The sequence below is a fragment of the Rhamphochromis longiceps genome, linkage group LG23, assembly GCF_057381845.1.
Source record: "Rhamphochromis longiceps isolate RC_006_pf linkage group LG23, R_longiceps_female_GT1.1, whole genome shotgun sequence".
In the NCBI taxonomy this organism is placed as follows: domain Eukaryota; kingdom Metazoa; phylum Chordata; class Actinopteri; order Cichliformes; family Cichlidae; genus Rhamphochromis; species Rhamphochromis longiceps.
The window spans coordinates 33370840-33395505 of record NC_140578.1 but is presented as its reverse complement, the minus strand read 5'-3'; the positions used below and the strand labels follow the sequence as shown (position 1 = coordinate 33395505).

At 41.4% G+C, this 24666-nt stretch overlaps 1 protein-coding gene across 1 annotated transcript; it reads left to right on the top strand.

Moving 5' to 3' along the window:
• LOC146642414 (heparan-sulfate 6-O-sulfotransferase 3-B-like) lies at positions 1–23090 on the top strand. The gene is made up of 2 exons (XM_085397349.1): positions 1–1031; positions 21584–23090. The coding sequence occupies exons 1-2, from the start codon at positions 490–492 to the stop codon at positions 22350–22352; spliced, it is 1311 nt and encodes a 436-aa protein (XP_085253475.1). The 5' UTR covers positions 1–489; the 3' UTR covers positions 22353–23090.
• The last annotated feature ends 1576 nt before the right edge of the window (positions 23091–24666 follow it).

Here is a 24666-nt window from a genome sequence, read left to right as displayed (position 1 = left end):
TGGACCTTACCTCAATTGTTTCATGTTAGTTTAATATGGTAAAGCAATGTATTTTGAAAGTCTTGAGCGGAAGTTTATCTCTTAATTGTCTGTCTCTTGCTCCTGGCTCTACTCTTGGCTAAGATACCGATCAGCAGTTGGCAGGTCCGCGAGCGTGGATGCGTGGTTCCGCTCTGAGTGCTTGGGAGCTGTTACTGCACCAGAGTTATGGCAGCACTTTGACACATTTAAGCTGAAATATGTTTAAACCTCTGAGGAAGCAGCTGGACTCAAAGTGACAGCCTTAAGTTTGAGAAGTGGTGCTGTCCTGGTGCAGGACGAGGCCGGTCAAAGCTTCCCTGCAGGAAGAGTTCTCACCTGCCGTCGGGACTTAGACTCCGGGCGATCACCCTGAGCTCAAAGTGCAGGATGAGACGGGGGGAGGAAGAGGACCCACTCGGACGTCACGCTACCGTTTGTGCCGACGGCGTGATTTAGGAGTTTTCCACCATGGAGGAGAAGTTCAATAGACTCATCTTCATCCCCATTGCGGCGGTGCTCTTCCTCATGATCGGCTATCAGTATGTGTGCCCGGCGGACAGCAACACCTGCTACTTCAGAAGTGACGAGAAGGGGCTCTTCCAGCGCTACTCTGCGGGGCTGGAGCTGGTTTATACGGAGCCGGAGGCGGACGAGGATCTCCCCTCCAAAATCACATCCAGATTCAACTTCACGGAACGGGACCTGGACCGGCGCGTCGACTTCAACATCCGCGGGGACGATGTAATGGTGTTCCTGCACATACAGAAGACCGGCGGGACCACGTTTGGGCGGCACCTGGTCAAAAACATCCAGCTGGAGCAGCCCTGCGACTGCTTGGCCGGCCAGAGGAAATGCACCTGTCACCGGCCCGGGAAAGCCGAATCGTGGCTCTTCTCGCGGTTCTCCACGGGCTGGAGCTGCGGGTTGCATGCAGACTGGACCGAGCTCACGAGCTGCGTGCCTGTAGTGATGAACAAGAGGGACAAGAAGAACACCCCAAATGGCAAAAGGTGAGGGGTGACCTGCTGGACAGGTGTGATCTCGTGTTTGTGAACGTGATTTGATTAACTTATTATTTCATCAGTGGATCCGTTTGCTCAGCTGATATGGTCACGGTTATGGTTATTTCATTCATTCATTCATTCATTCATTCATTCATGTTTTAACTGCTTCTTAAACAGACAAATTCACTCAACCAGCTACCTCTTACTTTTATGTCAACCCACTGTATGTGCTACACATAAGTGAGGCACACTATCACTCTTGAATCACTTATTCATTGTGTTAATAAGCCAAACAATGAAATAGAAATAAAGTCTGCTTATTCCTCTATTCAAGTTAGCCATAGTCTCTCCGACATATGTATGCAACAGGGCACTGATTGAGTGATTGATTCCTAATTTATTCAACCTCAGTTATTCAGATTGATTCACTCATTTATTCACTTTAAGCATTTGGCTCTCTTATCAGCTTAAGAATGAATAAATCAATGAAATAAATGAATTAATTTGAAAATGAAACTTAAAGACATCTCTAACCTCTCGTTCACACTCACTCACTCAATCAGTCAGTAAAAGAATGAGTGCATGCATTAAAAAGCCAATCAGTCAACTGTATTCTAATTCAATCATTCATTAAGTAGGTAAACAAAAGGGCAAACGGATAAGTGACTAATCAGGCTAAACTAATGAGTGAGTGACTCAACAAGCAAGTGTTAATAAGGTGGCTCTCACAGTTTGTTCATGTTTTAAGCAATTCATCGTCAAAACCTGACGATCCTTTATGTATTCACCTTGCATATTTTTCCTACACATTTTTTGGCACGTTTTTTGCTAAATACTGAACTGAGTGAACGTGTGAGCTACAGTCTTGAAATCTGTGCAACCCTCTCAAATGGAAATACATCATATTTAACCCTCTACCTAAATAATCAAGACAATGGGCTTCCTTGGAAATGGTGTGGCAGGCAGTTAGGTGCACCTCCCCAATAAAACAAATTCTGGCTTTTGAACTGAGTGCAGTGATTGCACGTAGACAATCGTTCTTTAGCTCCGGGGGCATTCATGAGATTTGAAAAGAATTTCAAATTCTGATTAGTCCACTAGACAGTTTTCCACTTTGCCTCAGTTCATCTTGAATTAGTTTTAGCCCGGGGAATTTTGCACGAGTCAGGGGTGAATTACATTGAGAGAAAATGCTTTTCAGATGTGTTCCAGAGCCCATGCAGTGATTTCCATTTCAAATCACTGTATTCTTTTGTGTGTTTTTAAATGTGTTTGTAATTTTATAGTTAATAGGCTAAGATATGCATTGGGACAAATAATTATTAGATTCCTTGTTGAATTTGTAAGTTTGCTCACTTACAAAGAAATACACTCTCTTCGTGTTTATGGAGAGAGGCAGAAATGCAGGAAAAAAAACACATAAAATTGATATCATTGCATATCATTCAATAAAATAAGTGTTTGATTCCAAAGCAAAACATGACTTAGCACTTGGTGAAGAAATCCTTGTTGCCAAGGACAGCGGTAAAATGTGTCTTATAGTTGATCACCAGGTTAGCAGACATTTCAGGAAGGATTTTGGACAACTTCAAAAAGTCTTTTAGTTTTTTGGCTGCTGTTTGGCAGCTTGAAGCTTCAGCTCAGCTGAAGGAGGAAGGTTCTTGTCAAAGATTTTACTTGGCCATGCCCATTGGTCCATCAATCTGTTGAAGTCATTCTGCACCCTTAGCAGAAAAAGAATTCAATTCAAATTGTATTTATACAGGGCCATATTACATCAACAGTTGCTTCAAGGTGCTTTATATTGTAAAGTAGACCCTACAATTATACATACAAAGAAAAGCCCAACAATCATATGACCCCCTATGAGTAAGTACTCTGGCGATAGTGGGAAGGAAAAACTCCCTTTTAACAGGAAGTGATAGTATATGGTATCACAATGAGATAGATGGTAAGGTGATATGTTAAATCACCAATCATCAATATGTTAAATCTAATCCAAACATGGCAGATCAATTTGATGCCAGAGAGCTCCGTTTTCTCTGGTGGGGAGGTTGGAATGGAAGAAATCGATTCTGTGGCAGATGTGCTTAATACACATAAGAAGCAGCCATCAGGAGTATTGATTAACTGATTGACTCTTTTTTTTTTGTTTTTGAACATGTAATGATCTGTAATTGATTGATACTAATGTAATGTGGCCTTGAGGGTCCTTAAAGGCACCTATAAATAAAATGTATTATTATTATTTTTATTTTTTGTAAGTTGCAAACTTAGAAATTCAGAAGGGGATCAAATAATTATTTTCTCCCACTGTATATCTGCTTTGCTTATCTTGAAGTGCCAAATCAACATTGTAGGTCATGACACCAATTCTCCTTATTGGCATGTAATGCAGGGTATAGGGCTGATAAAGCTGCAGTGTCAACATGAGCACCGCATTGCATGTCCACTCCAGCACACTTGCAAACAGCTGAGCAGACAAGTCGCTTCCTCATCCGCAGGTTTGTTTCAATTTGCTGTAATTACAGGAGCAGCACAGCTAAGCTTAAGGTAGTAAATCACTTAAGAAGGGCACGGTCCTCTGAGGTTTTCCGGCTGCGTGTTGAAGCCAATTTGCTCTGCAATTGGTTGAGAGAGCAAATCTCCATATGTTACTGTGAGTGTTAAAGGGGCTAGACGAGGACGAGGAGTGCCTTCAAGAATCCTCCAAATCCATTAACTGCTCTCAGTGGCAGCCATCAGACTTAATTTAAGGCTTTGGAATAGTTCTGAGGTGTCACCTCAGAGCCAAATCAGCGCTATGAGTGAATCAACAACACTTCAGTCAACACTTGTCAACTCAATATAATGGCTAGAGAATAATCAGCACTCATTAGCGTTGACATTCAGCTGGCTGGCGAGGTGACTTCATGTTTAAAGATGGAAACAAATCTGGTTTATGCAGCCCTTTCTATTTAAAATAGTCATTTTATATTGTGTTGTGAGTAAAAGAAAACAGGAAGTGGTAGATGGGAGATCATGCTTCCACTCATGGAGATAATGACTGTAAAATGAACACTTGTGGGTGTCAATTATTCTGTGGCTCATATGCACCAGACAATCGCTGATATAGGACACCAAAGTACCTCGGGGGACGAGCTCACTGGTAATGTGACATTGATCCATGGAGAGAACCACTCATTCTGCCATTCCACAGCAAGGTCAGAGGTCACTGCTGTTCCTGAGTGGCTTTTAGAAATCTGGCATCTTAATAAGGATCGAATCAGCGTCTGCTGTCTAATGGCATTCAGTGTGCTGCTGCAATTTGCTGTGTGTATGTTCTAGAAGAAGGTATGAAATCGGAGCCAAATGCACCATGAGTCACAACTCAGCTTATACCCGTGAATTTGTTGGAAGAGCTGTGAGTCATAACTCACTTAACAGCCACAAATCTGTCACCCGAAGTTTTCATTTCCCGCAGCATAATGCTTGCTTGATTTTCTGTCCGCCACCTTTAGGAAGAAATATTGGGGAACCATTACGCAGCGCAGAGCGCCGTGGAAGGAAAGGAACAATTAAGGGAAGGCTTTCTGTCGTTTTAGATTAAAGCTGCTGAATCGCAGAGTCATCTGTATTGCCACCAGGTTTCATGCAGCTTTATCAGAACTGAAAGACTCTTGTCTTGTCACTTCAGGCGATGCAGACCATTCACGATGGACTGTGACGCACACAGCGAAGGGAGCAGGAGAAATAGAACTGAGTCCGTGTGTGTTTGCGTTTTTATAGAGACGTGTTACGACTCATCTTAATACGATATGTAATGCTACTCTGATCCGTTCTGTAAGATCATCCTGCCTCGCTAGATTTATTTGTATTTCAGCCTTGATCCCTGTGTTCTAAAGAGAGGTTAAATAGTGTTAGAGCTGTTTTCCCAAATATCTATAATCCTCGCTGCTTTATACTATACCGAAGTTAGGGCATAATCATAAGTAGCAAAGCACTCAAAACGTTTTCCCTCGTCTGACTGCAAAAGAAAATCCAACTTAGTCAAAGCATGTTGATATTAAAGTCACAGATAGCGACGAGAGTGCAGACAGTCAGTGATCAAACCTGGGAATAGATGAAGCCCACTTTTATCTCAAGGCTACATTAAGCAGGATGTGATGTAGTTTGCAGACAGAGACAGACAAAAACACATAACATGGGTAAAAAGTTTATATTTTATCATTTTCTGCTACTTTATATGTTTCAGAGACCTTTATTAGCTTGATTTTTTTCATCAAGGTTAAGCTTGTGCTTTTGTACCTTTTTGGCTTGTGCACCTGCCGTGTATAGTTGGAGGGTCCGTGCATAAGTATCATTTATCTGGAGCTGATCTCATCATATCCCAGATGAGCGGGCATATCCTGCTTCCATTGTTTAACTCCTGCTATTGCAAATGTAGATTAACCCACATCAGCTTGTTCTTCAATACCGATGCCGCTTGAGTGGTCATAACTCTTTTCTTGAGTTGTTGTCACATTAAGTGAAGACATGTAATTCAAAGTCGTAAAGCATCAGCTTGCTCTGTTATCAAAGTTTGTCAATGAAAGCTTTAAAAGGATGTTAGAAAAAGGCTTAAAAGGAAAAAGGAAGGGCCAATGTAGAAAATCCAGGAACTGCCATTCTTCTAACAGCTGCTTCAGGCTAGTCAGTCCCCACAGACTCGCAAATAAGGTTTTGTATCTAGTTTGTTGCCTCTTTCCTGTGTTGCGCCTTTAAATTTCATTGAATTAAATTTTCCAGCATTTAATGGATTTAATTAAATTTAGACTTAAGCAAAGTCCTTGTAGAAGCAAGTCTTGCAACTTGGCAGCCATATGGAAATAGCTCTGGTTAAGCTTATAAGACTTGATGTTTACATCCCTAAGAATAATCAGTGTTGTAAAGGTGGGAGGGGTAAAAAAATTCACCAGGGTCATCAGAAGGGCACTGTCCTTCATGGGTTTCTCCTTAATAAGCCTACGAAACTTCAAGAGAGCATTACATTAATACTTGGCATCCTGGGCGTGCCCTCCTCTGATTTTACCCCTCACGTTGGATATCTATGGCCTAGTTAAGAATTTTTTCCTCTTCTTCCAAAGGTACTGCTGCTTCTTCACTCAGCAGGGTGTAACAGTGACTTGATAGTACAGTAAGTTGAAAAGCCCATCTTTGAACCCCCATGTTCTCCAGGAGTCTGGTTGTTGACGTGGCCACACACAAATGTGCTGCATCCCACCTCTATAGGGAACACTTGAGTACACCAGCTGCGTTGTTCTGCCTCTGCTGCTGTGTCTCTATATTTTAGCCTTTTGCATTTATGTGCTGCCCACTGCAGTCTCCTTTAGCTCTGTGTGCAGGGACCGCTACAAGATTCACCACAAGATCTGTGAGTAGTTGTAGCGATCTCTGGTGGAAAAGAGTTTCTGCTCCGGATCTGCTCCTTTGTCTTTCAGCATCCAGTAGGGCAGCTTCCACTCTTGCAGATTGTTTTGATATAACACTTCTTGGTCTTACAAACAGAGTGAACTTTATAGGACTAGGCTTAGGTGAGGGCATTGTGGGTACTTGTCCTTCCTACCAGGATGACCATCAGTTGACCTAGGACCTCATTTTGCCTCCAGGTGTGTCACCCTTGACAACGGCAATTCTATTTCTATGGCACATTTCATTATATATAAACTCAATGTGCTTAACACATAAGATAAAAACTAAAGAACCTGTGTAGGTTTACAATGGCCTAAGACTGTGAGAATGGCAAAAAGAAAACATGGAGAGAAAACACAGCTGTTAAGTGTAAGTCTGTGCGGGGAAAAAAGGTTTTTAGTCTGTTTTTGAATGTGTGCACAGATGTAATTGATCTCAGGTCAACAGGAAGCTTGTTCCAAAGTACAGGAAGACAGTAACTGAAAACACCTTCATCATGCTTGGATCTGATTCGAGGAAGATTTAAAAGATCTCCACCTGATGACTTGAGAGACACCGTGGTTTTTTAGCCAATTAATGTAGTGAACACTAGGTGGATCTTCTTCAGTTTGCTGGTTTAGGTTCTTGGATATGGAGAAAATAAGATAAGGCATGGATAAGCTAACTTGGATAAGGCAGCTTGGATGATGAAGCTCATTTGACTTCCATCTCTCTCTATGTGAACCGATGGTGTTTCCCATTTTCCCATTTCGTCCATTGGGCATTATTCTGGTTAAAAATGTTTTTCTTAAAAATCACACAGAAAGCAGTTTCCTTATAGACTGCCATTATAAATAAGACATCAGTGAAGCTGCTGAGAGGACTCCTCCAGTTGCTACCAAGGTCGATTGTCTTTTTCAGTCCATCAACATTTCATAGACTAAAGGTTTGCATAATCTTTCCACCGCCTGTGAAATATTTCTATGATTTTGTCCCAGTGTAAACACAAGGGAGGCTCCAGCAGGTGAGTTCCTTTAATAATCATTGTTTTTAATCATTTTGATTATAGAATTGCTTTTGACTATGGTGGGAAAACTTTCATATTAATAAAAAATAAAATGGAATGTGGCAACTGTATGAATGTGGCCCCTAAGGTAAAAAACAATGCACTTGATAACTTAACTACAGTTTTTTTTTGTTTGTTTGTTTTTTTTAATCAGGTCATGTCATGCAAAGCGACTGGTTACTAGGCAAGAATGTATATGTCCATTGAAGCTTCCCAGCTTTCTCTAGCTGACTGCATAATGAAAATATTTTGGTCTCAGGGGATTTTGAAATGAGGTGAAGTGTGTCTAAAAATTCTTTGCTGTACCCTGAATGTGGAGAATATTTCAGGGCATGTTCACAATCTACACCTTGGCTGTGTTGAAATCGGTCTCTTTTCATGGTCACACAATTCAGTGATGAAATATCTTCTCTACCTGGATTCTTCTTATTAATGTACTTCGGGAATATTTTGCACATTTGCTGTGTGTTGTTGGTCCTGCTGGTATGTTCTGGATACAGAAGCACCATCTGTCTGCTTTCGAGCAGCACTTCATAGTCACCTTGAAGTCACCTCTCTCCCACACACACTGCCAGTGTGGAAACTAATAACACAAGCAAATACATAAACTACAGCAGGGTATTAGAGAAACTTGACCATACCTGCACTGTAATAGGTGGAAATGTTTCATATCTGTAATTATCATTTTATTCTCTTTATGCTGCTGTCATTGTAGGTTGTTGACATATTGAAAGATTTTTCAGTGAGTGAGTAAAAAAAACAACTAAAATTAGAGACTGATCACTAATCAGCTCCTCATTTTTAGGTGAGTTGGCATAAAACAGGTTCAGTGTTCAGCTATAGGGATGCATCATGCAAACAGTTTTTCTTGCTTGTAAGACCAGCAGCAAGCTGGTGACAGTGAATTTGATAACACACAACACAACACAAACACTCCTTTCACAAAAGTAGAATATAATGAGAACTGTGATTGCCATTTCCCGTTTTTTTCCCCCCATCCACCCCTGACTTAATCTAAGCAGCATATCCAGCTATCCTTATGTCTCGTAATTTCCCTCTTAACACGTAAAACTTACATGGCCACTTCAAGTAGTTTTTGATAGGCACACCACTGCCAAAGCCTCCTTCAGGGCTGTGCTCACAGCACGGGGCTATAGCATTCAGATCGCAGCGGGGTATGAAATTGCTGTAAGGCCACATGTCAGCCCTGCTTGAATTGCCAGGCAGTCTTGCTCGTCCTCGACTGCTGGCCTCACACTGAGCAGTCAGAGAGTGTAGCCTTACTACTGACCTCATTATTTCAGATTTAAACAAAGAATGGCCAGAACACAGATGAGCCAGGGTTTTAATTAGGATTCCTTACACATATAATGTGGTCTTAGCTATTAATCTGGCAATGGCACCCTATTACTGATGGCCATAATGGCTTTAAAGGCTTTAAAATATGGAAAGACAAGAAACAGGAAGCTGACATGGTTTAGTAACCAAGAAGGAAAAAAGGTAAGAAAGTTTTGATCAACATACTGAAATACTTTATTATTTATGGAAATAATAGTCTATTGGGAGAAAAACGTCTCTTGACATTAATCTTCCCTCACAGTGGCAATGAGTCAGATGTGTCAGATGAGTCAGATTATGTGGAGATTTCAGAGAGGGGTGTGTATTATTGAGGTTTTCTTTCATTCTGAAGGGGGAGACCTTAAATGTCTGTGGGCATAATGCTGTCTTTTTACTGTCAACCTTGCCTTTGACTGTAATTCAGTGTCTATGCTTTCGCATGAGGTCATTTCAGGCTGCTGACAACAACACAGCTGTTAAAAATCGGTGTGACAAATGCAAAAATAAAAGAAAATGAGAACTCCAGGAACCAGAAATCATAAAAACACTCCAAGTGGGTGTGGGATTCCTTTAAATGACAATTTGTAACTTTTTAAAGACAACAACTTTAATTACACCAGTTCATAGTCAGTAAAATCTACTTCTGCGTTTAATTTCATACATACAGTTTACATCTTCTGGTATGACAGTAGCTTATAGTGGCTAGTTTTTATGAGAAATATTCCTGTGCATGTTATCTGCTTAACTTATTGCATTTACCATTTATTAACTTAGGGTTATTAATCTGAAGCCAAAAAAAGCTAGCACTGGCTGGTGTGACAATGCTAGTTTGTGCTACTGTTATAGTACAATTTAAAACAATGGGGAAGATAACTGTTAGGAATGCAAAGTTGGCAGGCAGCATACCCGACAAGCGACTGAAGAGACAAACAATGAAAGTAAAGGATACTGTTGATTTAGTGTTTTTTAAACATTAGTGGGTAGTCTAGGCAAGCCGACCCTGGAAAGTTCAGGCCTGACAATTCTATGATTTAATTTTAGACAATAAACGTCTATGGCGTTATTTTTGTGCCACTATTCTGTCAGTTCAGCCTTATATATTATGTTTAACCCAAGTGTGCACCCAGGCAGGTCGTGGGTAACAGGCATCTCTGAAAAAGTTAGAGCACTTTTGCAAATATGTGATGTCTTGATAAATCGAGCAGATATTTGAAGTTCACACAGCACCATTCTCGCATGAAAATATCTTAAAAGTTTATTTTGTGACCCAGAAAGAGTAATATTTCAAACTCTGTGTTCCTCCGCCACTGCCTCGTTTGAGTTTTGGACGAAATGGATTCTGGGATATTGCATTTCGTCATTTTGAGCTGATTGGAGACCAAAACAGCCAATCAGATTTTTTTGCATCCAAGTCTGTGATTGGCTGGTTTTGTGGCACAAATATAACTGTGTACAGAAAGAGTTGAGCGCGCACGGGCAGAAATGTTGAGAGCGCAAGCAACACATTGCGAGCGAGCACAAATGCAAAAACTGAGCGAGCGGGGCTCCTATTGTGTGTGTGTGTGTGGATAATAGCAAACACTGAAATACATTTTTTGCACGCAGCAATGAATTTTGTTCACTCAAATTTAGCTTTTCTTCGCTCAAAAATAAATTTCTCCTCAAAATGCAACACTTGCACCTGGAATTTTTTTTTTTTTACGTGTGCTCAAATTCTTTTTATGTGCGCTCAGAATAGTGGCACAAAAATAACGCCATAGACGTCTGATGTATGTTTCTGATATTCGTGTAAAGTTTGATGCCCCTAAGACTATCATGTCTACTATCTTTGTTGTCTTTTTTTTTGTAATTCTGTGCGACTAATTTTAAAAAATTAAGAGATTTTAAGTTAGCCACTTACGAGATAAGTGGCATTATCTCATACGAAACTATAATCTGCCTAAATGTTACACTGTATCCTTGAAAGAACAGAAAGATACCAGTCTGAAATGTAGAGTGTAGATTTTTGCACACCTCTGTATAGGAGACATTTCACAACTTCTAATTTGTCACTTGCTGTGGGTGGAAAAGTAGATGTACAGTACCTTACACCAGAGTTTTATTTTTAGGAAAGGGTAAACGTACAGGCCTTTTGGGAGATCCTATGCAGCAGCCTGATATTGTGATGTAGGCTGACAAGGGATAAAATCTCCACGTGTTTAGCATTGAGGGCTTTTTTTTCCTTTGCAAATTCTTCCTATCCTTATACAGCTCTGACTAGCCTTTGGTGGCGCCAGACGAGGTATATGACACAAAGTGTTTGATGATGAGGTGTAGACGCTTGATGCGCTCAATCCGAGGTATGTGTTAGTGTATGTCTTTTCACACTTTTCACACTCGTGACACAACATATCCTCACCAGATTCTTAGTGACGTCTGTCTGCATTCAAAATAGCCTTCAATACTAGCTTGTTATGCCAGTATCATTGTAAAGGGTGACCTCAATCACATGCTTTATGATTCAGGTCACATTTACAATATATATTTTTTTATTATTTTCTTTTCTTTTTTCTTTTTACCAAACTGTTGACCTATTGATATTTACTCTGATTACTTATTATGCTTTATTATTTATACTTTATGTATGATTTATTTTTATTTATTGTTTTAAGTCTTTAACAGATCACTGATGCATTTGACATCTGATGAAAATCATGTATAACTGCCTTGAAAAACTGCAACCTTACGGCCCCAGTATACATGTAACATTGATTGCTTTGCTTGAGGAAAGTTACTACAGCTATGTAGCATTTACACCAGTGCTTAGGGTGTGGGTAACTGCAGCAGTATTCTCCTGAATGACAGGTGTCACTTCTCAGACAGCACCTTATCTCAGAGAAGTAATTCTTGCTTCTCCATTTTCAACTGGAAAAAAAAATGACATAAGTGCCAATCTTCCCTCCCTGAGCCTGGTTCTGCCAGAGCTTTCTTCCTGTAAAAAGGGAGTTTTTCCTTCCCACTGTCACCAACTGCTTGTTTAGTAGTCTGGTTGTTGATTGATATCTAACCATAATAAGAGAGACACAGAGTTACACAAACAAGTATCTTTTATCTAGACATTTCTTTTGTGTGTAAATGTCTGGTTTAAATCCTTCTCCTAAAAAGTAAAGAAATAGTGTTAAAGTAGAAGGAAAAAAAGTAAAATTGCCCGAATTCTGAAAAAAATCAAAGCTTTCACTGCACTCTTTAAGGCAGTGAGCAGTGTTCTGTATTTTAGTGAGAAATAAGAGATATTTCAGAGGATCTTGGTAATCTTCATACTCCTTCGGGGGATTAGGGACAGTCGAAGACAGACTTTATTGTGGGGGAGGGGGGTGGGGATGGGTGGGGACTGGCTGTGTTTTGGTGTGTGTTTAGATTTTGTTCAAACAAGGGGAAAAAAATCAAAAGCAGGAAGTTTTTGTTAAAAAGGATTAAAATCGGTTAGATCTTTTGGTATAAGACAGACGAGCCAACATGAAACTGCTAAATTGTTTAGGGACTACACTTCAGATTTAGTCCTTTTTACTTCATTTTAGTATCCTTTTCAAGTGCAGTCTTCCTTTTATCCCTACTCTATGTACATGGACCGAGAGGAAAAGCTGACACCTGACAAAGCTGCAAAGATTAAGATGTCAAAGTAAGGTTGAGGCTAAGACACTGTAATGACTAAGTCTGCACATGCCAGGTAAGTGTGCTGATGTCCCTGGTGCTATTCTTGACATGGTTGTGTCTAAAAAAAGGAAAAAAAAGAACCTTATGGAGAATTACATCTGAAAGGCAGACATTTTTATTTTTTTCATAAATGGAGATTTCTGTTGCAAATATAAATTTATATTGAACTGTTGATTACTCAATTCAAATATAAGTGGCCTCCAGCTCTTCAGGTAGTCTATCACCCAGTTTTTAGCAAAACCACACCTTCACACCCGGCTTGCCTGGACACCGCGTCTTTCTCCGTCCCCTTGTCTCCACACCACCATCCCTGAGGCTTTTTTTATTGCTGAAAATAGCTTTTGATATCTCTGACCAATGAAGATCACAGTGCAGCCCTTGCCCATCTCTTCTCTCCTCAAGCTCTCCCTCTAAATCTATGTTCTGTATCAGTTATCAAGCAGTGGTACCTGCAGATACTCTCCACAACTGGGTAATGTTTCGGAGGGGAGAGTGCACTTCTGAGAGACCATTTACTACTCAAAGAGAAAGTACTGTGTTGTAGTTTCTGTGTGTGCTGTGCTTGGTGGACGGTGAACCCGCTGTGCTGCAGATGGGGACAGGGATCATTTTGCTTGTAATTGGGACACAAAGATTAAATTAGTACAGAAGAGTGAAAATGGATCCCGCTTGACCTCTTGGTCCAGAGCCTGATGAGATGAGATTTCTGTGGTCTCAGTTCATCTGAGCAGCTTCACTCGATCATCCTGATAACGTGCCCTTTACCTCTGCCCTCTGACATTCCTCTTCTAGTTGTCTAACTTGTTCCTGGATTTGCAGATATCCGCTGTCTGTAGTGGGGTTTTTTTCAAACTCAAACTAACTTTTTCCTTCTGCTCTTCTGTAGCCTTCCATTCACCAAGAGGCAATTTGAGAAAGAATGATCGCTAAATGCAGCGTTATTTATATACAGGCTTATTCTAGCCTCATAAAAAAAATCTAAGGATTTTTTTTCCATGGGTGGGACTGGGGAATTTATTTATACAGTTTAACACTCAGAATATCTTCTTCATTGGGGTTGTTTAGGTTTGTTTTGACAAGATTTTCATTATTTGATGAATTAATGAAAGAAAAATATTTTCCACAACCTCTATTTGATGTTATTCTGACTGAACTACAAATACAAATTTACATTAATATATTTGTATTAATAAATCCTAAACTTGGATAGACGGCTGGGTGATCTTCTATGTAGCTGGATTGTGCTATCATACCAGTCTGTGATAGCTAGTAACTGATACCATACGTCAGGGACAGGGTGGTGGATGGAAATAATGTGCACTGATTCATACAGCTGCTATGTCATCCACATAGAAAAAGTAAATGCACAAAGAGGAGTTTATTTCCAACTTGTAGCATGAAAAGAAAGGAAGTGGATAATGCAATAATGAACTTACTTAAATTACTTACTGACTAGTAACCACAAGTTACTATAAACACTAATAACTAGTTGTTTCTTCTCTATTTACTCAAATCATAATATTGTTGGCAAATCAGTCAATTTTAGCATTTAAAAATGACTTCTGGAAAGATGAAACTGAAATGTGGAGACAGCAGGAGCGTGTGACTAAGGATGGCGGTGGCTGAGGCAATTTGTAATTCCATGTTAGATCCCTTGGGGGCAAAGAAACACCTTTAAAATTGATCTGCTCCAACTGCGTAAGTTATCAACCCCCGGGCTTCAGGAGCGAAATTGTCCTGCCCTGTGCTTGTTTTAAGAGTCACTTCTTCTCCCATCTTGGCTGATAGAAATACCTCAGAAAGCGATACTTCATTCACAGCGTGTATTGGAACAGTACAAAGCTGAGCCATAGCAAATACGAGGGTCTCAAATACAACATAATCCATTTTCAGGTTTTAAAAGAGAAAATAAACAAGATTGCTGTGGATCCACAAAGCTTCTCTATTGGCTGGTTTTTCTGTGGCATAAAAAGCTTCCATCAAGGCTTTTATCATGAGTCTGATAGCGTCCTTGATGGTAGTGAGTGAATTAACAAGGCACATATCGATCTTTTGCTGTGAGTTTCCTCTGTAGCTTTTTGATGATGATTTAGAGAGTAAGAGAGAGACAATCAGGAAGAGAGATGGAAAGAGGGCGATCAATAGTGTTTGCAGGTTTGCTGTGTGGGGTAAGGTGACAGGCAGCAACGAGGACATTGACAAGGTGTCAGATTGATCGCCAGCAAAATACGACAAGCCGATTTAATTTTGCCTTCAGGACCAACATGCATGATCTCACACCCACTGTTGTGTGTTGGCAATGACTGAGCTATTATTTGACCGTAGCTTCAGGTAGCTTTGTTCAAACTTTTCTGAGGTTTGAATGAGCATCAGGCTTTGGCTCGATCGATCGAGAACCTGAAAACATTGAAAATGTTCAGGCCTGAAAGATTTGACACATGTGGAATTAACTAGGACTGAAGGCAGACGATATCTGATATAAATGGTTGATAAAGAAGAGATCATGCTGGATAGAACTAACATGCAAAAGCAATGAGCATCACAGGAAAAGGTTGGAAAGCTAGAGTTTCTCAGCTCTGTATTGCAGATTATAGAATGTCAATTACTTGGAAAAAATAATCATTGGCAAGACTATGTCAAGTTTAGCTAATGTTAATGTTAAGTAATTGGTGCACCTAATGCTAAATGTTAGGGGGTATCTACAAACATAGAGCCTGTATTCTCAGGCATCAATCAAATAGCCACTAGAACAGTCATTGCATTTATAAAGAAGCTTTATTAAAAACCATAAAAAAGGGTTTATAGTTCAATTCAATACAGTTTTATTTATACAGCGCCAAATCACAACAACAGTTGCCTCAAGGTGCTTTATATTGTAAGGTAGACCCACAATAATACATGCAGAGAAAACCCAACAATCATACGACCCCCTATGAGCAAGCACTTTGGCAATAGTGGGGAGGAGGAAGCAATAGTACAGGGTGGGTGGGCCATTTATATGGATACACCGTAATAACATGGGAATGGTTGGTAATATTAAAGTCCTGTTCGTGGCACATTAGTATATGTGAGGGGGCAAACTCCTCAAGATGGGTGGTGACCATTTAGAAGTCGGCCTTCTTGGATAGAACTTTTGTTTTTTCAATAGGAAGAGGGCCATGTGACACATCAAACTTATTGGTAATGTCACAAGAAAAAACAATGGTGTGCTTGGTTTCAACGTAACTTTATTCTTTCATGAGTTATTTACAAGTTTCTGATCACTTATAAAATGTGTTCAATGTGCTGCCCATTGTGTTGGATTGTCAATGCAACCCTCTTCTCCCACTCATCACACACTGATAGCAACACCGCAGGAGAAATGCCAGCACAGGCATCCAGTATCCGTAGTTTCAGGTGCTGCACATCTCGTATTTTCACACCATAGACAATTGCCTTCAGATGACCCCAAAGATAAAAGTCTAAGGGGGTCAGATCGGGAGACCTTGGGGGCCGTTCAACTGGCCCACGACGACCAATCCACTTTCCAGGCAACTGTTCATCTAGGAATGCTTCCTATTGAAAAAACAAAAGTTCTATCCAAGATGGCCGACTTCTAAATGGCCACCATGGTCACCACCCATCTCGAGGAGTTTGCCCCCTCACATATACTAATGTGCCACGAACAGGACTTTTGATGTGAATGGTGAAGTTAACAAACAAAACCTGACACTAACCCACATTGGATGGATCCCTCCAAGACTGTTGGAACAACAAAAGTGATGGTTTGGTGTGGTATATGGGGTACAATGATAGTCGGTCCATTCTTCATCAATGGAAACCTCAAGGCCACTGGATATTTGAAATTGCTACATGATGATGTGTTTCCCTCTTTATGCACTGAAGCTGGCACGTTTCCTGAGTTTTTCCAGCAAGATGGTGCACCACCACATTATGGGTGCCAGGTCCGAGCATTCCTAGATGAACAGTTGCCTGGAAAGTGGATTGGTCGTCGTGGGCCAGTTGAACGGCCCCCAAGGTCTCCCAATCTGACCCCCTTAGACTTTTATCTTTGGGGTCATCTGAAGGCAATTGTCTATGGTGTGAAAATACGAGATGTGCAGCACCTGAAACTACGGATACTGGATGCCTGTGCTGGCATTTCTCCTGCGGTGTTGCTATCAGTGTGTGAAGAGTGGGAGAAGAGGGTTGCATTGACAATCCAACACAATGGGCAGCACATTGAACACATTTTATAAGTGATCAGAAACTTGTAAATAACTCATGAAAGAATAAAGTTACGTTGAAACCAAGCACACCATTGTTTTTCTTGTGACATTACCAATAGGTTTGATGTGTCACATGGCCCTCTTCCTATTGAAAAAACAAAAGTTCTATCCAAGATGGCCGACTTCTAAATGGCCACCATGGTCACCACCCATCTCGAGGAGTTTGCCCCCTCACATATACTAATGTGCCACGAACAGGACTTTAATATCACCAACCATTCCCATGTTATTACGGTGTATCCATATAAATGGCCCACCCTGTATATGGTATCACAATGTTAAAATGACCAAATTAATACTATCCTTAAATGACTGTGAATTGCTAGTCTTGGTAGCCAGGGATCGGCCCACCAGGAGCTCACAAAGCACCCGACCCCTATGGTGCCTCCTGCAGGTGGGGGGCCCATGTCCCTTTTTCGGGCTGTGCCTGGCCGGGCCCCAGTAACCCTATCCCTGGCAGGATGAATTGTTCCCTTGATGGTCTTCTGATAGGGGTCTTCTGAATCGCTCTCTGTCTGGTCCCTCACCCACAACCAATTTACCATGAGAGACCCTACCAGGGGGCAAAAGCCCCCAGACAATATAGCCCCTGGGATTCCTGGGAGACACAAACCCCTCAGGTAGTGATTTGCGGAGGGGCTACTCTGCAGTTCATTTCACATTTTCTTTTATGTGAAAAGAAAATGATCCCTTCACTCTGCAGGACTCCGAACCTCTGCTATTGTTTTCGCCCTTTTTAGCTAATTATGCTTGTCCTCTTTCCTGTTCGCTCTCTGCCCTGTCACAACTAGTGGACAGAAAACGTTAGCTCATGAATGCAGGGAAACATTTATTCTAACAAATGAGTTAATATTCTCAAGTAGCCAAAACAAATTTACTTTACTTCAGCTTTCAACAAATGCTCTCTAACAAGACCTTCCGTTTTAGAGTGAAATGTTTCTACTGAAAGCACTTTAGCCACTTCAGATTCAAAAGAACACTTCCTATGGTTGAGGTCATGGTTATTTTCTGCTTTCATAAACGCCATAAAATTCTCGATCAAAGTGAGAGTTTATGTTTGCTGCATGAGAAGACTCCAACTACACACCCAGTGAGGAATCATTCTTGACCTTCTTCGCGTGACCCGCGCCTCTGTCCCTGACACGAGTAAGCAGAGAGCTTTGACATTTACTGCTCTTTGTCAATAGGTCATGATGAAAGCACAGACACACAAAGGCTGCTTTGCATGGACATTTATTGATCTGACTGTCTTGTGGTTAGCTGTACAGATAGATGATAGGCGCAGGAGGAGGAAAAGGCTGAGCTGTTTTCCAGGAAGTACAACAAAGGCTGTTTTTGTGAGGCGCTCTTGTGTGCCCATCCATCTACTGCTGTCTGTTCAACTCGGTAAAGACGGCAGAGTAATTCACTTAGCTTGCACTGTGCATGGCTATTATCTCTGGATGGTGTGTCTGTCTGCGGGTGTTCTGCTGTGATATCATTACACCACTCACTTAAGTATATATCACAACTGATTGATATTGCTGTCTGGCAATAATTGCTAAATTGCTGACCTTTTAGGGCTGTTTGGCTGTGCAGTCTTTACTCTGTAGCACAAATGCTCTCTCAATTAATCACATTTTATTCAGTTTAGCATTGAAGTTTAAGCTATTACAGCTGTACAGATGCTCTTTTTACATCCGGTATACATTATCCAACAGTCCAGCATTCTGCTAATACCACATCCTGGGACTCATGTGGATGTTACATTGGCAAGAGATTCAGACGTCAGATTATTCCAATCAAAAGAATTCACTACCACCTTTCTGGCGAGATAAACTACAAGATGTCACCATCTTGTAGTTGGAGACCGGTTCGGCCGGAGGTTTCTTCCTGTTAAAAGGGAATTTTTTCCTTCCAACTGTCACCAAAGTTCTCGCTCATAAGGGGTCATATGACTGTTTGGTTTTTCTCTGTATGTATTACTGTAGGGTCTACCTTACAATATAAAGCACCTTGAGGCAACTGTTGTTGTGATTTGGCACTGTATAAATGAAATTGAATTGAATTGAATCCAGAGGCCCTTTGTCCATACCTCGACGATTCAAAACTGTTTTCACAGCATTCGAGGAACCTAAACGATATTTGGCATCTGGTTTTAATGTTGTGTTGCATCACCCAAAGAAGTATTTAATGCTACAGTCAAACACTTCTGCTTTTCTTCCACTAGCAAAATGAGATGAAATTCATCTCCTTTTTATTAATTTCTTTTATAACATCACTGCAGTCAGCTCTCCTTTCATGATAGGTGTCCTTTTTTGATTTTCATTTTGTCTTTTGTAAAAATGTAATCAAAAGTATTTTTCTTAAAGGACGATGACTAAAAATTAAAACAATATGAAAGAAAAAATTTACAAAAGCTCAGTAAAACAGGAATCAAATGTATAATGTCTTGAAAAACAGGTCAAACAAAGGCAAAATTAAGCAGAAAGCTTAGAGCGAGAGGGCTTGAACAGTATAGAAAGCATAGAAGATATTAAGGGCTGTGTAAAATAACAACACAAATAAAAGAAATTTGAGTTGCTAATGATAGAACAGCCACATGAATGATTACACTTTGCTACCCTTCCTAGATGGCAGCAAAAATCCGAGTTCGTTAGGATAATTTTTACCATTGCAGTATACACTCAGTACTGCAATGGTTTCGTGTCTGTACACTAGTTTCATGTCTGCACGGGGCTCTCTCCACGTACTCTAGGTTCCCCCCAGAGTCCAAAGACACAACTCTTTTATTTATTTAAAGAGTTTATTATTAATTTTTTATTATTAAGAGTTTATTAATTCTAATTAATTGGCCTTAGGTTTGAATCATCTCTTCCTCTGTGTTAGCCATCTGTGACTTTTAGATCTCAGAAATTGTCGGCTGTCGCTCGGGGCAATTTACAGTGTTTTGTTTTATAAAGAGGCTTCACAATAACTGTGAAGCATTTCATGCCTGACTGATAAAAACTGTAACTCAAATTAAAGCACCATGTGAAATGTGTGTGTTCCAGCACTGCTTTTATTAGCACCAGCATACTAAACCCACCTTCAGCTAATCACGCAGTCGGACACATGCACACTCATGTGCTACACTATAAAAAGAAACACACAAACCATAAGGGATTGTTACACCTGCAGGGTAACAGTTGGTTCAAGAAAGGTACATCAACAAGTCATAAGACCAGTAGATGAGGAAATTTCTTTTTGCGTTATGTGCTGAAACCATTCCTGCAAATAGGTTTAAAAGAGAATTTTCCAGTGCAGCATTGCTGGTAAGTGTCCTTGGAGCTGAAACCTCCCAGAAAGTAAAATTCAGCTTTGCGGAATGAAAGAAAGAAAATGTTCCGCTTTTTATTTTATTTAGGCCTTATGTCAGGCTTCTGCATGACATGGTAAGGTCATGGTGATCTGTGCACACAAGACGAACATTTTCAATTTCTCCTTTATCTATGCTGTTTTCGTTTAGAAGAAGGAATAAAAAAAACTTTTTGAAAATGGCTGAATTTCTCCTGCCGATGACTCCCTCAGTCACCTTGTTGTTATGCTGGTCATCACTGAAATCAATAGATAAGAGCAGAAAGCTGTGTTTGTTCGCTGAAAGGCTTCCGTGCAGCTAGGTTACAGCAATTTTTGAAACGCTGTTAGAGGCAGATCAGAGACAGGAAAGGTGCTGGAGATGAAAAAACTCATTACTAGAGGCAGGAAGGAGCAAATTGGTGTGACAAAAACAAAAATAATTCCACATTTGCAGGATATTAAATGCTATGCGTGCTTGGTTTGTGTTTCTTTCAATGTCATTATTCTCTAACACCCTCAGACATACTCAGTGATGTTTTTCATTTAAACCCTAATCAGACTTTCAGTGCACTCCATATACTTCCAACGCTGTGTTATCTTTTTTCCGCTCATATTTCTTTTTTTTTACTGTGGCAGGATATGAGAAATTTGATGTATAGTTTCATCCTCCTTTGCTGTGTTGAAAATGTGACTCGCTGACACGTTTCTTCGACTTTAGTATCTTTCTCTGAGTACTGCCTGTACTCAATACCACGTGCTGTTGCAACTCAGTTGAAGTTTGAGGTTTTAAAAGAGAATGATAAAGAAAATATATCTATGCAGTGGTTGAAAAAACATCATAAACTGTGAGCGGATCAGCTGAAATATGAATTTTTGCCTTTGTAAGTGAAATTATGTCAGTATGCAAATATTGAGTTACAGGCAGCAGGTGTTTAGTTTAGCATGGCATTAAAACAACAAACAAAAAGCCTGATTTGTGGTATTAGGGGAAGTCATGTTTATGATTTATGAATTTTTTGCTGGTAAACCTTCATTATTATTTTTCAGCTATGCTAATGTAAATATTGGCTTACTTTTACTCTTCTTTTTTTGTGCCAGTTAGGCTACGCCCACACATACACGGTCATTTTTGCCTGTAGTTTGCGTGAAAGACACCAACTCGTTTGCTAACACTCGATGCCGACTGGAAATGGAGACCTTTGAGACCTTCAAAGTAAAACCTGGACCTTTTTAAACATGTTTGCTCAATGTTCACTTAGTGAACTTTATGTTTATACAGAAATGAGTGTGGGTTCAGATTTTTTATCTACCTCTTGGAAAAAAGGAGCCTGGTTCTGAATGCTGTTGGGTACCTCCTCCTGTCATGTCCAATATTGTTGGGTCTTTACCTTGGAATTAATTTTTAAGCTAGTGCGATGTGCATGCCAAGCACCTCGTCTAACGCGTCTCTTAATCTGTCTCTGCAGGAATTTCTACTACATCACTATGCTACGTGACCCTGTGTCACGCTACCTCAGTGAGTGGAAGCACGTGCAGCGTGGGGCTACCTGGAAAACTGCCCTCCACATGTGTGATGGTCGCCCTCCCACTCAGGATGAGCTTCCTGCCTGTTACAGCGGTGAAGACTGGACAGGGGTGCCCCTTCCTGACTTCATGAACTGCCCTTCGAACCTTGCTAACAACCGGCAAGTCCGCATGCTGGCAGACCTGAGCCTGGTGGGATGCTACAACATGTCGTCCATGAGCGAGCTGGAGAGAGGCCGCGTGCTGCTCGCAAGCGCCAAGTCCAACCTACGCAACATGGCCTTCTTTGGCCTGACGGAGTTTCAGCGCAAGACGCAGTATCTGTTTGAACGGACGTTTGGCCTGCGTTTCATCCGGCCCTTCATGCAGATCAACAGCACGCGAGCTGCTAGCGTGGGAATCAGCGAGAAGGTGCGGTGGCGCATCGAAGGGCTCAACGCCCTCGACATGGAGCTTTACGAGTATGCCAAGGAGCTGTTCCTGCGGCGCTACCAGTATAACCGCCAGAGGCAACACCAGGAGGAGCGGCTCAGGAGACGGCAGGAGAGGCAGCAGAGACAGCGGCTGCACAGGACCTATTTGGCTGAACTCTGGAGACTGGGAATAGGAGGAGGAGGAGCAGAGGAGGTGGAAGAGGAGGAGGTGGAGGTGAAGGTGCTAGAGGAGGTAGCCACCACAGAGGACTATGGCAGCCAGGTCGTGCGGTGGTGAGGAGAACACGGGAACTGCAAACACTTCATCGGTGACTGACGGCTGGTTGATTCATTGTGCTTTACTCCCCTCCCTCTGTCTTCCTCCATCTCGCCTCTGCTGTGAATCTGCCAAAACCTCCTGCCCTCCCAGCCTCATAGCGCTTTGTCAGACTGCCGAATGGTGTCTTAATATTTATGATGGATGTATTTCTCATGGCGACATTTTGTATTTACATTTTTTTCTTATGGCTATTTTTGGCACTGCGGTTGCGAAATTGATTGATTGATTTATTAGCAAGTGCTCTGAGTGTTCTCAAAGCAGCAAAAATGTTTCTTAAACCATCGTTAGAAGAACTAAGTGAAAAACAAGTGTCATTAAGGAGGCCCATTTTAGTAAATTTCAAACTGGTGACTGCCTTGTGGTGAAGGATCCTCAGTGTCATGTGTGTGATCTTGCGCTGTGTTGAACAGTGAAATCTTGTAGTTAATCTGTGGTGTTTGGCTTCGTAGGAATATCAAAGCACAAACCTGGCAATAGTCTGCAGTGTGTTTTCTTCTTTCCGACTGATTAAGCTGCAATATAAGAGAAACAGTCAAAGCAATTTCTCGCAGGAAATGTGTTCAATAAAAATATGCAGCAGCCAGTGGTGTTAATTTGTACCTGATGGACTCTCTGTTATGCATGTGTACATGCAAGTGTTCTTGCCTTGCTCCTTTTTTTCACAGCATGTTCTCACCATAAAAATCTGAAATCTTCCCTCAGTGTGCCGACTTCTTCCACCACCATGCACGCACAAATACAGTGACGCACACTGATGAAGCTTTTTCTCAAGGAGAGGAGGAGAGCTGTTGGCCTGACAGACAGGCTGTCAGAGCCAATTTCAGAACTCTTACATCACAGAGACAGAACATTGGTATTTCCACCATTAGGCCATTGATTATGGGGCTTTTTGCTTCCAGATTGATCATTTAAAGTTCAATTGACCATGACTCCGGCTTAGCACAAAGTAACAAAAACCCAGCAGCTTGCTGAACACATTTTCCTCCCTAATTTGACAAACATGTTGCTCTGCTGAAGTTCCATTTACACTGCAGTAGCCCACATAGCAAAATTGGTATGGCCCGGATCTGGCCCACACAATTTGCTTACACATGGCCACATACCGCAAAGAATGACGCCCCTTTGGTGGCCCAGATCTGGCTTTGCCAGATGTGGCCCACACATTGGCCAGCACAAGGCCATTTGCAGACACGCTGGTGGTCCTGTGCTGGCCCATGTGTGGATTACCTCTGGCAAAGCCAGATCTGGGATACCAAAGGGCCGTCATTCTTTGTGGTATGTGGGCAATATGTAAGTTGTGTGCAGCCACGGGTCAGTTGCAGACACACTGCTGACCCTGTGCTGGCCCAGAACAGTTTCAGCTCTGACCCCAGATGTCAGCCTAATGTGTAACTTAATCAAGCCATGTAATAACAACATGTGCCGGAACATAATAGTGCAAAAGTAACATGACGAAACTCTGTTCAGACAGTGAATGGACTGATTCTTAGATAACGCTTTTCTACTCTCCCATATTACTCAAAGTGCTCTATACAACATGCCACATTCACCCAATCACACACTTTCTCTAAACTGAGTGCTTCCTAACTACATTCATACACATTCACACTCTTGACATGTAGACTGGAGGAGCCAGGGGTCTAACCACTAACCCTCCGATCAGTAGGTGACCTGAGCTACAGCCACCCACTGGCAAAGATGAGTAAACCGTCACTAGGTTTTGGATAAAGTGTACCCTCACAAACCTGTCAAACCTGCATTTGAAATGTTGGCTACCATAGCAGTATAGTATTGCAACATGGCATTTGGGTCTTCTAACTAAAATAGGAACATAAATAGTGCCATCATTGCCAGACCTGGCCCACATCTGGTTGACTTACACCCCGCCATAACATCAGTCAGTCAGAGGTGCCAGCTTGATGCCGGTTGCAGGGAAGACCTGTTTTCTATGAGCCTGGGCCACATAACCCAAACCACAATCAAGACAGATATGGCATGCCATGACATAGACAGCGCCATCTATGCCAGGCCTGGTCCATATCTGGATGACATACGTCTTATCGTTCCAGAAGTCAGCAAGCAGTGCCAGGTTGATCCTAGATCTGGGCCAGACCTGTCTACTATGTGGGAGACTGCTCCATGCAGGTGTTTTGTCTATGAGAAGGCAAATGAGGATGAGGAGAAGATCAGTCAGGAGGCAGAAAAGGAAATGCCATAGACAAAAATAGCCTCTTTATTCCCAGCTGTAGCTTCAATTCTACTTGCACAGCTT